The 15,580-nt window shown below is 36.8% G+C and overlaps 1 protein-coding gene across 2 annotated transcripts; it reads right to left on the bottom strand.

The window, feature by feature from the left end:
• Positions 1-1,109: 1,109 nt before the first annotated feature.
• On the bottom strand, positions 1,110-15,580 carry LOC138019468 (T-cell activation inhibitor, mitochondrial-like). Of its 2 annotated transcripts, XR_011126167.1 has the most exons (8): positions 15,422-15,580; positions 11,053-11,179; positions 9,300-9,426; positions 7,213-7,784; positions 5,783-6,030; positions 5,453-5,584; positions 1,838-3,752; positions 1,110-1,600 (listed from the first exon to the last, which is right to left on the bottom strand). XR_011126167.1 is itself a non-coding variant. In XM_068866264.1 (7 exons), the coding sequence occupies exons 1-7, from the start codon at positions 15,445-15,447 to the stop codon at positions 3,530-3,532; spliced, it is 1,455 nt and encodes a 484-aa protein (XP_068722365.1). In that variant the 5' UTR covers positions 15,448-15,580; the 3' UTR covers positions 1,110-3,529. The 2 variants fall into 2 exon arrangements, 1 of the variants encoding a protein (XP_068722365.1); XM_068866264.1 differs by having other exon boundaries at positions 1,110-3,752.

The raw sequence follows: 15,580 nt of genomic DNA on the forward strand, positions 1-15,580 counted from the left end.
GTGTGTTTATTGTCTGGTTTAGTTGGAAGTGCAGCAAAACATTACTCAGTGGTCTTTGATCAGTTTCACACTGTCCTCCTGACTTCATGGTTTTATCTCCTTGTTGATTCAATGGCCACTATTAGCTTGTTCTTTACCACTTTCTTGTTCAATATTACGGTAACGACCTGCAACTTGCAGGATGGTTCTTGAGCTCTGTTTGTGAGAGTTGTATTATCTAACTACACTGACGTCACACTTGTTGTGTCATGCTTGTTGTTTGAATGTATAGCTGTGAACAAACTTCCACACTTATTTATAGTGGTTATTCTTTCTAGAAATTCGGTAAAGTACGGTAGATGATAAATCTCTTACTGGATAAATTGGTGTGTGGTTTTGCTGTATATGTTTTTGCCTACACACAGACTCTCCATGCAAGCTTTTTAAAATACAACAAAACATTGTCATACTTGCTAAGTCAGCAATGCCAATTGTGCAATTCTTGGTTTTCACTATTACATGTAAGAATTAAAGCCATAGATATTCATGGCAGATTAGAGTAGTCTTGAACAAGAACATGGCCATGTCTTGTGAAAATCAAGGATGTGATCTGAATCCAAAATCACACTCCCTCAAATTAAATTTTATCAAATTTGGTGATTACATGCTTTCTTGAAACCAGGACCCCAGTTGTTCAAAAGGTGGATAACACTTTCCACCAGATAAATCACTATCTATTGGATATCTCAATGGGTTTCGCTATTACTTATCCACTTGATAATGATTTATCAAACAGATCGTGCTATCCATCGTTTGAACAACTGGGGCCAGCTATGTAATTTTTTTTGTTTCATGGATTGAATAGTCTCAATTCTGAGGGCAAATAATGCTCATGTTACACAAAATTAATCACTTGACTCTGAAGATGACTTCCAGTCAGGTTGTCGAAATGTCAGTCACTGTCATCTCGAACAGTCCTTCTCAGGACTATACTAACCTGGACGATCGTACTTTACTTAATTATGATATGACTCATGGGTTCAAACTGTTTACGAATAATGCTTCAGTTACCAACTTAGCGAAGGGAGCAAAAGGCAATATTGCAAGTTTGAATAAATATAGCCACACCAATATATAACAAAATTTTATTAAACCATAAAAAAACCCTCTTATTAGAAACATCCAAGTCAGGATAACATTTTTTTAACCTTCCTGTAACAAGTATCCTTTTTTTCCCCCTTTTTACACTGTTCTTTATAGTTACATACTTTTTTTTTGTTTTTCTGCTCTTGAGCAACTAAAATAGTCAGCAATTAAAACTTTTATACACCTTTTATCCATCTCATGACAAAGGCCTTGCTTTTCAGTTGCAACACATCAGTTGAAACTGATGACAAGATTACTGGTATTACAAATTATGACAAAATCTGTGATTAATAGATTGTTGTAGCCTGGTTTAAAATTATGATGTATTTCAATAAAGCTTGCAAATATAATTCTACAGTAAATGTATATTATTCTTAATTTTCCATCATAATTATAAACAAGGCTCTAAACAATGCCTTTCCATTTAAGTCCAATACAGTAGGTAAATTCAAAGTTACACACCTGGGCCCAGTTCCTGAAAAGCCGATTAACGCTAATCTAAGATTAAAGATTAACCAAGCAGTTTATTTCTCTACTCCCAAATGCTGTTCAACGCAGATTTTCGGCAGAACTTTACATGAGAAGACGTCAATCTTGAAAAACAAAAATAAGCAAAGGAAACTTTCACCAAAAAGTTGAAAACGTGAAAAAAAAGTTTATGCTAATCCTGGATTAAGTTAATCGGCTTTCAAGGAACCGGGCCCTGCTGCACACATTAATAATATTCAATATATTATGTATACTATTTTCTTGGGAAAATTAATACTGTTTACAATCTTACTTTTCGCACTGCAAGACTACCTTCTATGAAGCTGTTCTTTCACTTAATTGGTACTTATTGAGTCTCGCAAATATCAAGCTTCAGTAGTATTCCATAACCTCCCACACAGACCTTAGGGCTTCATCACATGTTTCTCCCCCACTAATGTCTGCTGAAACGAAATTTAACCACTTCCATTCATAGATTACCGACCAATCAGATGGTTTTGACCAGATCAAGTCATCTGTTCCACATATTACCTTACATTTTTTTCTGGCAAACACCGTATAAACATGTATGTACAATAATAATTCATTATAACATTAAATAAAAAAGTACTATAATGTTACTGTCACTGCTCTTGATGCTGCTGGGTTGAGCAGATTGTTATGAATGCCAAATACCTTGGTGTTCATCTAGATGAAAATCTTAAAAGGAATGAACATAATTATTGATAAGCTTTGCAGTAAAGTGAGTTGTTCAAATAGTGGTCTAAGGCAGGCTCGTAATTATGTTCCTTTCAATATTCTTGTTTTGATTTACAAAGCTCTTATACAGCCTGTCTTCAGAAACTGCCAAATCATGCAGCTTGAATAATAACCTTTCAATTTTATGATGCACATTCTTCAGAAATCTTAAAACAATTAAACTGGGATAATCTTGCCAGAAGACGAGATAAACATCTTAGCTTATTAATGTATGATACAATTAACCGTCACACTCCAAAATACCTGTCAAAACTGTTTTCAAATTCATGTGAGAATACCCCTTATAAGTCTTGTCTTAGAAAGCAAGGCCTTAAGGTGGCTATCGAACATGCCCCCAAAACTGAATTATATAAAGGGTCATTCTCTTATAGAGGAGCAATGAAATGGAACTCTCTCCCTTATGCACATAGGGCCTCTGAATCAAAATCTAAGCTAAAGATCAAACTGTTATCAGAATGACAGACTCAGTTAGGCCATCCACTTTTTTTTTTCTCCATTTAGCATCATCCGACTGACTCAAATTTTTGGCATTTTCCAAAAAAAGAAAATAGGTAACGTTAAAGCCATTTTTATGTCGCATTGGAGTTTCAGTGGTTGATCCTTTTTCCCATGCTGTCTTAATTATTTTTGCAACAACATCCACCAACTTTTCCAGCATATTGATTTTAGGTTCACGTCTTCTTGTTTTCCTGGCTACACAGGTATGATGCTGGGGTACCAGGCCTCCAATTCCGGGAATGATTATGGTTTCTTTTTGGTTTTTTTTTTTTTTTCAATCCAACCGACCGACCCAATATCAGGAAACGCATTCAACGGTAAACGAAAAAAAATGGGAATGGCCTTGCGTTGTTTAATTATATCTTATTTTTATTATTCTGTGCTTTTCTGAGTCAATTGTAGATGCTAAGGTATGTTTTTAATCTTGCACGGCTTTTACGTATGTGTAAACAAGTTTTTATAACTTTGGAACTACTGTGTTTAAATAAACTATCTATCTATCTATAGATATCTATCCCTCCAAATCTACGTCCTCAAACATGATAATTAGTTTGCAGTACATCCGGCCATGGTTGATTCAGTGGATGACCACATACAGTCTGTACAGTACATAACAAGGTGTCCATGTTCTGTTACCGGTAAATCAACAACGGTCAAGTCACTTCCAGTTCCAAGGAATACTTAACACTCCATCATCATTCACATGGTAGTACTTTGACACAACAACACTGACATTTTCCAGATCAGGGTTTTCTTGCTTGCTAAGTCGTTCACAACAGTCACTCATTTGAAGAGGAGAAACTGAACAATCTTTAGACAAAGATGCCAACTGAAGCTTGTGTTTACAATCTAGAAGTGCCTCCTCCTCAGTCAAAAGATTTCTGAATAACAAACAAGAAACTTGACCGTTAAAAAGTTTATTGTTATTATTATTATTATTATTTATTATTATTATTATTATTATTATTATTATTATTATTATTATTATTATTATTATTATCATCAAGGCTGTTGCCTAACAGGAGCCCGGTAGCCTGGGGCTCCCAAAGAATATCTCTGGGCGCCTTAATTTTTCACAGCAACACCTTTCACTTCATATGTTGGGCTCTTAAGTTCTCCGCGCTTAGCTCTGAGGGCCCCTTTAAAATTTTCTTAGGCAGCAGCCTTGATTATTATTATTATTATTATTATTATTATTATTATTTATCTTATCATTATCATCATCATCATTTATAAAAATGAAAATGGAATCCACTAAAGCCTGGCAGACCTTATCATTATCATTATCACCAACATCATTATTAGTAATTGGCTCTTATTAACTGAGCAGGAGGTCTGTATGGGAGAATCTTGACCGAGGTTGTGAGTACAGACGGACCAGTGTGGGAAGACTGACTAAGCTTTGTTACTAAGATTTTTATTATTATATGGCAAACAAGAACAATTTAATTATTTTGTTTAATGTAACTGGTTTGTACTAACTAACATTTTGCTTGCGAACAGCGACGAGTGGCGATGAGCTGAACTTAATTCTGCTAAAGTTTTCTCATCCTCTGTACCTTTTTTAAGGAACATCATGCCTTTTGGCACTTCCATTTTATTAAATAAATATTGGTAGAAGAAATTACTCAATACTTTTGCATTTTAGTTCGCAACTTTTTCACTTCAAAACATTACCGGTCTAAATGCCAGTCAAGATGGGAAATCTACATGTAGACCGCCGTCAATGCTGATTTCAGCCAATCAAATTCGTGAATTTTGTAGTTCTCAGTCCTTGTGAGACAGGGCCATTTAATAACTCTTCCAAATAATCAATCTGTCTCTTAAGTGTAGTCTGCTTTAATGATTTTTATAGCCTATTAACTTAATATTATTATGTGCTATAAAGTATTGTTTATATGAATTTAAATGATAACCCATTTTGCACTTACCTAACTCTTTTTTGAATTTTTCAAAAATAATTACTATGTACACATTCATGAAAAATTACTTGCACGTGACAGTGACCGACTCGAATGCTTAAAAAGCTACATGCGATTTGGTCACTGTGCACATTTTGCTTTTCAGCATCAATTTTGTGTACCGGTTATTTAATTTGACTATCTTTTTCCTTTTTTTTGCTTCTGTGATGTATTGTACCGTCAATGTATTGGTAAATAGTGCAAAAATCTAAATCTAATCATAAGTAGCAATATTAGCTGCAAGTTTCAAAAGAATGAAAACCTAAAAAAGTTCACAAACATTTCTGGGTATCAACCCATCAGGCTGGCGCTTATCTCCGGTTATTGTAGCATGAAGTGACTAGGAGTACTTCTACTCCCCCCCTTGGATGGGATGCTAGTCTATCGCAGAGTTACCCCCAGCATTAAATTTGCTGTACTCATTTATACACCTTGGTGAAGAGAGGTACTGTGAGAGTAAAGTGTCTTGTCTAAGAACACAATACAATGACCCAGCCAGGGCTTGACCCAGATCACTCAATCCAGAGTCCAGCTTGCTAACAGTTAGGCCACTGTACCTCCCCTTATACACTGTAGTGTGCACAGAATAATGATGACAAAAAGGAGAAAGCCTCGTTTACCTCTCATTTTCCTGATAAAGATCCACAGATTTTTGCTTGTGTTTGAGGACAAATTCCAGAATCAGTTCACTGGGAATTGAAGGTGGTATCCTAAACTCTCCATTGAGTGATAAGCTGAGAGAGTCTGCAGGGCTATAGTTAAAAAATGACTTCCTATAGTAAGTCCATGTACATTACATTATGCCAGAAATCATCTTAGGTTTACATGACCAAACTTTGCAATAATAAAAAAGCAAGGAAAGCTCTTTTACATTCATCTAGGTAAACGGATCTATGACCAAAAACAATCCCAAAGTACAGAAAAAAAGAACAAAATTAATGCATGCATACCTCAAAATCCTTGCGGTAAAGTTTTTAAACTCTCCTGGTTTAATATAAACTGATGCATCAGGAGTCAAGTATCCTCTTCTCAAAGAGGAAACCACTCTGTACAGGTAGTTTAGGTACACGGCAACTAAGATCGAAGGAGACTCTTCATCAAAAACAATCTGCATGTCACCAAGCAGACTTGATAGTCTCCTCTCCCATGTTGACACTTGACTGACCAGCACATCATAATCCTCTAGTGAGTTAAATAGCTACAAGAAAGTGAAACATTGACAGATTGATATATTTTCTTAGAGATTGTGTGACACATCACAATAAACCTCTCACTGGTCACCACACTATGTACCCGCCCCCAGTGACGAGTAACATCATCCAGCCTTAGAGTAAAATTAGCTTTTAATACGTGTCACTCTTACCATGTGCAAGAGATAGGGTTAAGAGGAACATGGTTTTTGTGAGGACACAGATGTTGTTAAACTTTCCACCACAGAATCGAGCAGTGGGTCTAAAACACAAGTTACATTCTACGGGTCACTCGTTGCAGGTCACGGTTTTACTTTTTGGAAAGTAACCCTATTAAACCCTCAATTTGGCTAACCCTAGGCCTAAGGTTGGTGTTTAGGCCTTAGGGTCAGCCAAATTGAGGGTTTTGGGTTACTTTCGAAAAGGTAAAACAATGACCTGCAACGACTGACCTGTGGAATGTGACCTGTGTTTTAGACCTGCCAAGAACCGAGTGATAAGTAAAATTCATCTTACATTAGTAGGAAATGTACCGGTGCCAAAAATAAGTTTAAAAGACACTGTTACTGTTTAATAACACAATGTAAAGAAGCCTTGCCTGTGATCGTTTCTGCAGAACTTTGTGAAGCATGCAGGAAGCGGGTAGAGCACAGAAGAAGTGAAGGGGTTCAAACATGAGATGTAGAGTGTTTTCCCTACTTCTTGAGTGCTCTATCCACTTCCTAAGTGCTTTGCAACAGAACAGATCAAAGGGGAAGCTTCTTTATTTGTTTCATAATTTCTCAATTTCCTCAATTTTTTGGCAAACGTTATTTTTTAAATCCTACAAGTGGCGTCAGCTGTGCATCGGTACAATGTACTCTTATTTATAAAGTATTCTGTTTTAGCTGATTAGAGTGCATGTTACATGATTGTATTATTATTATATCAAACCTTTATCATAAATAGAGATAAAAGAAACTTTAAAGAGGGCCTCTAAACGGGCCCCTGAAATTAAGATATTTTCTTAAAAGAAACAGCAATCAAGAAAAAACCCTCGGCTTTCACCTATTAAGTATGCTAGCATACAATCCCTGGAGTGTTGACAATGACAAGACTGAAGCATGTCTAAAATTTTGTTCTTTCTTATTACATACATGTACACTAATAACACAGTTATAACAAGTAAAGCTGAAAAAAAAAACACCTACTGAAAGCCAAAACTCAGGGACATCTTGTATGTTCAACATAACACAACCACGGGGGTCAATCCCAGTCCAATCTGTAAAAACCACAGTGCGTCCGTGAAGACTCTTAAGTTCAGACTGTTTTGAATGACAGAGCTTCAAAAAATTCTTCAGAGACCCATGACAAGATGTATGACTCCATCCATTTTCCCACTTTAGCTTCCTCAATCTTAGTTCTTTACAAATCCTGTCAGACAAGAGTTTATTTTGGTCAAGAAGAGTTTTACTGCTTTCTTGTTTTTCTTTGGCATTTTTAAGGTTCTTGTCTAGGAAATCCTTCAATGTGCTTCTAGAATTTTTCTGCAATTGAGCAAGATCTATAGGGGTTTGCCTGTCTCTAAACTGTTGATACACATGCAACCAGTGAAGTGGTGCACCATATGGGAGTGCCACAGACATTTTTCGGTCTTGACCATCATTCTGATGCAGGGTTACAAGATCTTCCAACATCCCACATGTCTTCAAGATGTGGCTAATAGTAAACTGGACATCCCGAGAGAAGAGAGACACCCTCACTGTCTTGAATAGATCAGATCCTGAAATTGTTCATTGAGAAAAAGTATATCAAAGTCCAGTACCCACAAAAAACACTATCATGACAAATCCTTAATTAAAATAACTTTGAACATAAAAAAAACAACAGACTAAAAATGTCTAAAGCAGTACATTTCTTGCTAGAAAAATGAACTGCTGAAAAGTGATTCAGATTTGCATGAGGATTTTTATTGCACATTGGTACACCTTTCAAAAATTTGTCACTCCAAAACATACTACTTTTTCCACAACAGCAGCAATTAATTGTCTTAAATCTGTGGCTAACCTGTCAACAAGTCTTTTAGTTCTGAATGATCACAGATGGGGGGAAAAGTATAGCTTTTTGGAAAGGCCAAGTTAAAGTGTAATTCTTGAAACAAAATGTAAAAAGCTAGGCAAACAACAATTTCTGGGTGTCACAAGCAAAATCTTTTTAAGATTTAAAACTACTTTTGGCAATCGTGACTTTTTTCGAAAACAACTGTGGGGCCAAAGTTCCACCGTTGGCTCTTCTGCTATCAAATTAATGGAGGGATTTTTGACTGCTTTCAAATATGCTGAAAAACCAGATACATGTACGCTACAATGTATTGTATGCCCCGCCAACTTCCTCCCCTGTGCACCCACACTGTAAGGTTATTTAAAAACGTTTTTTCTTTATAAGGGAGGAAAACAGATTCAATTCCTGGACTCAGTGTCATGATTATGTAGTTTGTTGTCTTTTCTGGTTCTGTACAGTAATCTAGTCCAAAAGATTTCAAAATGCTTTGCCCGCACGCACAAATCTGTCACACATGCTCAGTTGTTCACACTTCATTTGCTAAAAATTTAGTGCAAGTGCAGAAAAAAGTTGGATAATAAATAGCTTATTAGATGTTTTGGTGTGTAGTGTCTCTGAGTATTTGTACTTGTGGTTCGTATTTTGACTCACCCTTGCGGGCTCGTCATGACTAGGAGTATTTCTACTCTCTTCCGGATGGGATGCTAGTCCATCGCAGGGTTACTCCCAGCATTAAATTCGCCAGTACCCATTTGTACACCTGGGTGAGGAGAGGCACCGTGAGAGTTAACTGTCTTGTCCAAGAACACAACACAATGTCCCCGGCCAGGACCCGAACCCGGACCACTCAATCCGAAAAAAATGGATCCTCATCAATTAAACCTTTGACACCCAAACGGGCCTAAACTGGCCAGACTTAGTATTTTACTTTGTCTAACGCCAGGCAATTTTACTTGTCAATGGGGAACCCTCCCAGGAGTCAATGGGTTAATTTTCAGTGAGTAATTAAATCAAGTTAAATTAAGGTAATTAAATTACAACATAACAGATGACGACGTACATGTACCTAACACTGACAGAATTAACACTTGATTCCAAAGACAGCAATAGTTTCATACTCACTGATAAAATTAATCTCAGTTTTAAGGCTTCAGGCTTAGATTAAACTTTCTCCAATCACTTATGCTGCTTGACCCCTCTCTATTACAAAAACATAAAGCACATCAATGAAACTTACCCTCTTCCAGAGAAGTTGCACTGTCATTTTTCAAATAAAACATCAAGTGTGTTGGATGTACAGGTTTTTTTCCCTGAATGTCTTCCAGATAAGAGTTTAACCTTTTAAGAGAGTCTTCATTGATTGACTGTGACAATGCAAGGGAATAAAAGATTGAAGAAAAATATTATGATTTTCAGTGGAATTCTATCAGACTCAGCATCATATGTGGGTTAAGTTTCTTGGTTCTTTACACTGCACCAAAAGGTTTCTCTCAGGGTACTCTGGATTTCCCCTCTCCTCAAAAACCAACATTTGACTTGATTTGATTTGTGTTAATTGTTGATTTCAGTTTACAGTGTCCCCAATTAGTGCTCCAGTGCTAGAATGACTAGTCACTTAAATAAAGTTCCTTTCCTTCCTTTCCATCTGATTGATAAACTGATAATAACAGCATGGGAATGCAACACAGGTAGGGGAATTCAATCTGGAAGATGCCCCCAATTTTTCGCAAGCTTTCTTGACAATAACAGTTACTGAATCACAATAGGAAAAGGTAAGTATCATCCCCTGATCTGCTGGTTTTAGTTTACCCACAACATCAGAGGCTATGTTTTTTTTAAGGAGACAAAACTATGCTCAACACCTAACAGACATAGACTGCACAAATATAGCGCCAGTGACGTCAGGAGAAGACCAAGAATTCAGCTTTCAAATAGGCAAGGTTTTATGCTCACCATTGGAATGGAATGATCACTAATACCTCCTGTAGGCCCATACAGGGGAAATTCTGTTGTTTTAAAGAGCCTCCTAGGCAGTAAGTAGCCTCCATTTATAACACTACACCAATTTATTGGAGAGTAGGAGGAGTAAAAGGTAACAAGAGAGGAGGCCACACACTCCTCAGCAGCAAGGAGCCCAGGAACCTGTCAACACATCACTAAGAAAAACCAGAGTGTGGAATGTACTGTATGTACACTCACCCAAAAATAAAGGAGGGAGGGAAAAGAAGCAAGCAAGCAAAAAAGCAACTTGAGCCAAAGCACATGGCAATGCACCTGCAAACCGTCCTGGAGACCCCCCAAATATCCCAGGCAAAACTGCTGCATTGGTTTGGGTCTTAACAAATGAACTGTTTTAAGTATTTCAAAGTCAACTTGAAAGATGGACATTATACATGCAGAGACCTGTTACAATTTTTTTTTTTTTTTGTTGTGCAGCAACTCGATTCAACTATGAGAATAATTTTACTACAGCTTAAGGATGCCTACTATTGTTATTGCACATACATTCTGCGCATCTCAAGAAACTCTGGTTTCCTATCAGTGATGCTTACTAATTCAGGGCTATTTTTGCACAGTTTAAAACTATCTGGAGAAAGTAGATCTTAGTAAGTACTCTTGGTATCCAAAAGGACGATTGGGGGTAACCATGAATTTTTTAGAGATAATAATTATTAAGCTTTAATTTGAGAAAAGGTTTTTACAAATATTAATTTTATTAATGAATTATCTTTGAAAAATGTGAGGTTACCCCCAATTTTCTTTTTGGATTTCAATAACACTTGTTAAGATTTACATTTCCTGCATAATCATAAACTGGGGCAAAAATACCTTTGAATTAGTAGGCACGGTCCTTAAGCTTGTCAGTCAATGATAGCAAAAGGGTTTTTAACTTGCTTGAAACATGATACAAGTTTTGCAGCAACAAAAAAAAACAAATACATACATGTAACACTGGCCTTAAGAGAGAAAACAAATGCAAATTAGCTTACTCGCTGAATTGGGTACTGGCCAAACAAATCAGGATGAACAGCAAAATAGAATGGTTTAAGAGCTGCCTTTGTCTGGGCACATGACAGGTGCCTAGTTACCATACATCGACAGAACGACTGCTTCAAGCTAAAAATGAGAAAAAAATAGGACTTGTAATAGCTAATTTATTATGAATATTAAGGAAATATGAAGGACATAACATACATGTAGCAGCATTAAAAATGAAGACACCCTTAATAATAATTATTATTAAAATCCTTATATGAGCGCCAGTCATAGATTTTAAACTCTCTTATGCCAGATGATTTTACTCAAGAATGAGGAACCCCTCCAGAATTAATTATGGTATTAACGCCTGCGTCGCTAGTGGAGGGTAGGTCCCCAGGAAGCCTGGGGGCTGAAACCGAAGTCACATCCCCAAGGCGCTAGAACACCCGACTGGCCTGCCCAACCCGCAACCAAGCCACGAGCCCCCCGCGCCAGGCCCCCCTAAGGCACCCGTCACACTTGAGCCAGATAGCTCAGTGGAAACAAAAATAAATAATAAAGAAAGAAAGAAAATACAAAAAAAAGAACAACACACAAAAAAAAAAGAATACAAAAAAAAAAAGAACACAAAAAAAAAGGAATACAAAAAAAACAAGAACAGCACACACACAAAAAAAAAAGGGGGGGGATAGGGAGGGAACGCCGAGAACCACTAAACTCCTGATCCGACTCACAACGCCACGCCAACAGAGCCACAAACACGCTGCAAGCACATTGGACAACAACGCATGCACTACGCAGGAATACCGCTGAACCATATGTCAGCCCCAGGGCTCCCACAACCTAAAGAGTGCTGCAAACGCTACACAAACGCATAAAAAACGCTAACAAACGCCTGCAAGGCGCTACTGACCGGACTAGCTCCCGGTCGTGAACCATGTAACTATAACAAACGCTACAGAACGCACCAAAATGCTGAACAACGCTACCAGACGGCCAAGACACTAACAACAGCCTGCAAAACACTACTGACCAAACTAGCTCCTAGTCGTTAACTATGTTAAATTTCATTTAACTATATTTAATGACATTTTCATGTACTCTAAAACTGGGTCTCCTTTAAAGCATTTGCCTCCCAAGACATTCCCTTTAGTATGTCTAATGCCAGACAATAATTTTACTCGTTAATGGATAGTAGTAAAAGAGTTGACAGGCTAGGTACCTTAATCTGTTTTATCACTACAACAACGGAACAACAACTTCAAGAATCCCAAATATGGCATGAGGCAAGGTTAAATTGGCTATTTTACACCTGCAGCAAAAAAGCTGAACAAGAAACTACCAGAACTACCAACTACCAATGGTCAGAATGGATCCTGAACCAAGCATCTCTGATCTGGATATCAAGGCAAGCATACCGGTATTAACCACTGAGCCATGATGCCTCCTATGTCAATCAGCCATGAACAGTCAAAAAGACCTTTCTGACAATTTGTACACTAAAAGAGCCACTCACAGCAATCTGTCTGTCAGGGGTTTCAATAAAAATAGTTGGCATCTGGTTTGAGTAGTGTAAGAGTAACTGACTCTATCAACGAGGGGCCTAGCTCTTGGGGTGTCTGGGAGCATGCCATTTTTGAAAGTTAATAATAATTTAATAATAACACTTGAATACTTACAGCACGCAATCCACATGTATATATGATCATATATGAGCGTAAAACTAATACCAGCATAAATAAAATAATAGCTACAATAACAATAATACAAATTTATATACACTGTCTATACAAATGTTAAAAGGACTGACAAAGAGTTACTATGAAATATACTGTACAAGGAAATAATTGATGTTAAATTAAAATAAATAGATAAATTAAGTTAATGTTTAGATGCAATATTGAATAAAAATGTCTTTCCTAAAAATTTAAACTAAATTGTAATTCTAATTGTTCTTGTGTCATGTGGTGAGACAGGGCATTACAAAGAAACGGCGAAAAAGCAACTGAAAAATCCCTGTCACCTCAGGTTTTCAATGTTCTTGTACTGTATGGCTTATTAAGTAGTATTTCACTATTCTTACGAAAGAGCATAACAACTGGGACACTGCAATGACAAAAGACTGTTGACGTAGTCAGGTTCTAAACCATGTATGGCTTTGAAAGCCAATATTAAGATCTGGTGGTGTATTCTCTCCTTAAGTGGTACCCAATGTAATGAGTAAAAAACTGGAGTGATTTGGTTGAACCTAGACGTGTTAGTTACCAGTTGGGCTGCTGGATTGTACACATTGCAACTTACACGTATTGATAGATTTGGATGGTAGTGCATACAGCAAACTTACAGTAATCTAATCTTCCCATTTAACTACCTGACAGGTACAAGTGTTCGTGTAGTTTTGACAGAAAGGTATTCTCTTATCCTTCTAATGATGTGATTATATATAGTGAAAGGCAGTTTTACAAATGTCGTTAATTAATATGTGGCACTACTAAGAGTCATGTTTTTATCAAATGAGACTTCTAAGTTTTTTGCTGTCATGACCGGCCTTACAATGCAACCTCCAACAGTCAATGATTGATCAATGTGAACTTTGCTTATCTGCAGCTTAGCTGTTTGTCCCAAACAACACATTTCAAAAGCAAAGTACATGATCATGGTATTACAACGTCAAATTGTCATTGTCAAAGTGACTTTTTTCCTTCGGTTTGAAAGAACATGTCTCTATTTTTTTGCCTTTATTCAATTATTTAGGAAAAGCTGCTGAATTCTCCCTTTTCTGTCGGTTGCAGATACTTAACAATAATTATTATTCGCCGAAGGCGAAGTGATTATCAGTGAATATTCACCGATAATCACTGAGCCTGAGGCGAATAATTGTTTTAGTATAAATGCACAGGTGATTATTTCAAAAAAGAGAAAAAAAAACATTTCAACGCGAAATCATCTTCACTTACAGTGGCAAAACGACTACTGGCAGCCATTTTGTCTGTCGAGGTGATTATCAGCTGATAATCCGAGATAGCGAGCCAATGAGAGCGCGCAATTTTGTATAATCACCTGTGTATTTATACTAATAATAATTACTTAAACCTCCACTGATACGTGATATTATTTTTATCAGAAGTTGTCTTTGTTGCCCTTGTCTTGTAAGTCCATATTGATCACTTTTGTTGCCAATGGAAATATCTTTTAAGGAATCAGTCTCTGTTTTGCTATGGCCATTGATCACCGTCGTCATTGGTCATGCTTGGATCCATTTAAATAATTCTTTTAAATAGTGCATTTTTGAGTTAAAAAACTGTACATGTAGATGGCAACCAGTTACATACGGCTATTAAATTAACAATCACAGATCTTGCTAAGGCCAGTTTCAAGAGGTCTTTTTATGACATTTAGATATTATTGTATGACGAGTCTAAGCATGGATGTGTTGCTATGGTTATATGACGCTAACAATAATCCCACCCTCAGCATTGTTAGTTGCCTGTGGCCATCTACAGTATTAGTTTATTCCAAAGCCCTCAAAATGATTCTACTGTATGTCGACTTGTTCATTAAAAGAACATATTTCTAAATTGAAAACAGCTAGCAAATCAAATCAAAAATGAATAATATGTTGCCATGAAATACCACGACATACTAACGTAAGAATATGATTGATAAGGTCACTTCCGTAACATGCAATTATCGGCTCAGCAGGGGTTTCTTTCAAATACAAATCATTGCGAAAAAATAAGAACCAATATTGGTTTACTACCTGTGATATACACTGTAAGCGTCGTGAGCCATTCACACCTGGGACTCCACTCTTGTGTGTACAAATAAATTCAATTTTGATGCCAGATATCAATATTTCAGAGGTTAAGTATTTCAACATTCAAAACAAACCTTTTTTGCTCATCCTTATGAAAGTAAGCTTTTATTACCAAAACACAGAACTTCAAGAAATATCAATGTTGATCTTAAATAACAGTTTGACAAGAGAAAACTTTCATTCTTACTCAATTTACGTCGTTCCAAAATAAGCTTACATTTTGGAAACCACAACTGCCGAACTGGCTTCAAACACGAGTAGTCTCGTTTTCACGTGTTTTAAACTTATTTACAAATGTAGCTGCTTTTACGTAAGCGGAGAGATTTACCCATTTACTCACACAAGAAATACGAAAAGACATCTAAACCAAACTTCGTTTTTACCGTTCAGCTTCGAATAAGCTTAACTTAAGCTTATATAAGACTGAAAACAAACATTAAAGTTTTGACGTGAGTCATTCACCGGTAGAGCTTCATCAGTACGTGAAGCCTGTTTTAATTAAGCTATAAAAATCTACCTTATGCGTTTGTTATAGAAGGCAACATTTTTCACGAGATACAAACCTCAATCGACTCAGCAAAAAAAACATTTCGTCGCCAAAAGACACCACATCAACTTTCCAAAGCCAAGCGTTGCGGCGATTCGCACTGTCGAGTGCCAAAGCGACGCGAGAGTTTTATCCATGACAGACATCACGACCCCATCACGCAGCGAAATCACCC

Source organism: Montipora capricornis, chromosome 10 (assembly GCF_036669925.1).
Source record: "Montipora capricornis isolate CH-2021 chromosome 10, ASM3666992v2, whole genome shotgun sequence".
Classification (NCBI taxonomy): domain Eukaryota; kingdom Metazoa; phylum Cnidaria; class Anthozoa; order Scleractinia; family Acroporidae; genus Montipora; species Montipora capricornis.

Bases quoted from the DNA above. Each gene is read 5' to 3' on its own strand.
- LOC138019468 (XM_068866264.1), bottom strand. From the start codon at position 15,447: ATGTTTTTTTTGCTGAGTCGATTGAG. The intron at 11,180-15,421 runs GTTTGTATCTCG...TCTCATTTTTAG, and splicing joins TTTTTGCTGAGTCGATTGAG to CTTGAAGCAGTCGTTCTGTC. The intron at 6,031-7,212 runs GTAGGTGTTTTT...ACTTTCTTGTAG, and splicing joins TCCCTGAGTTTTGGCTTTCA to CTATTTAACTCACTAGAGGA.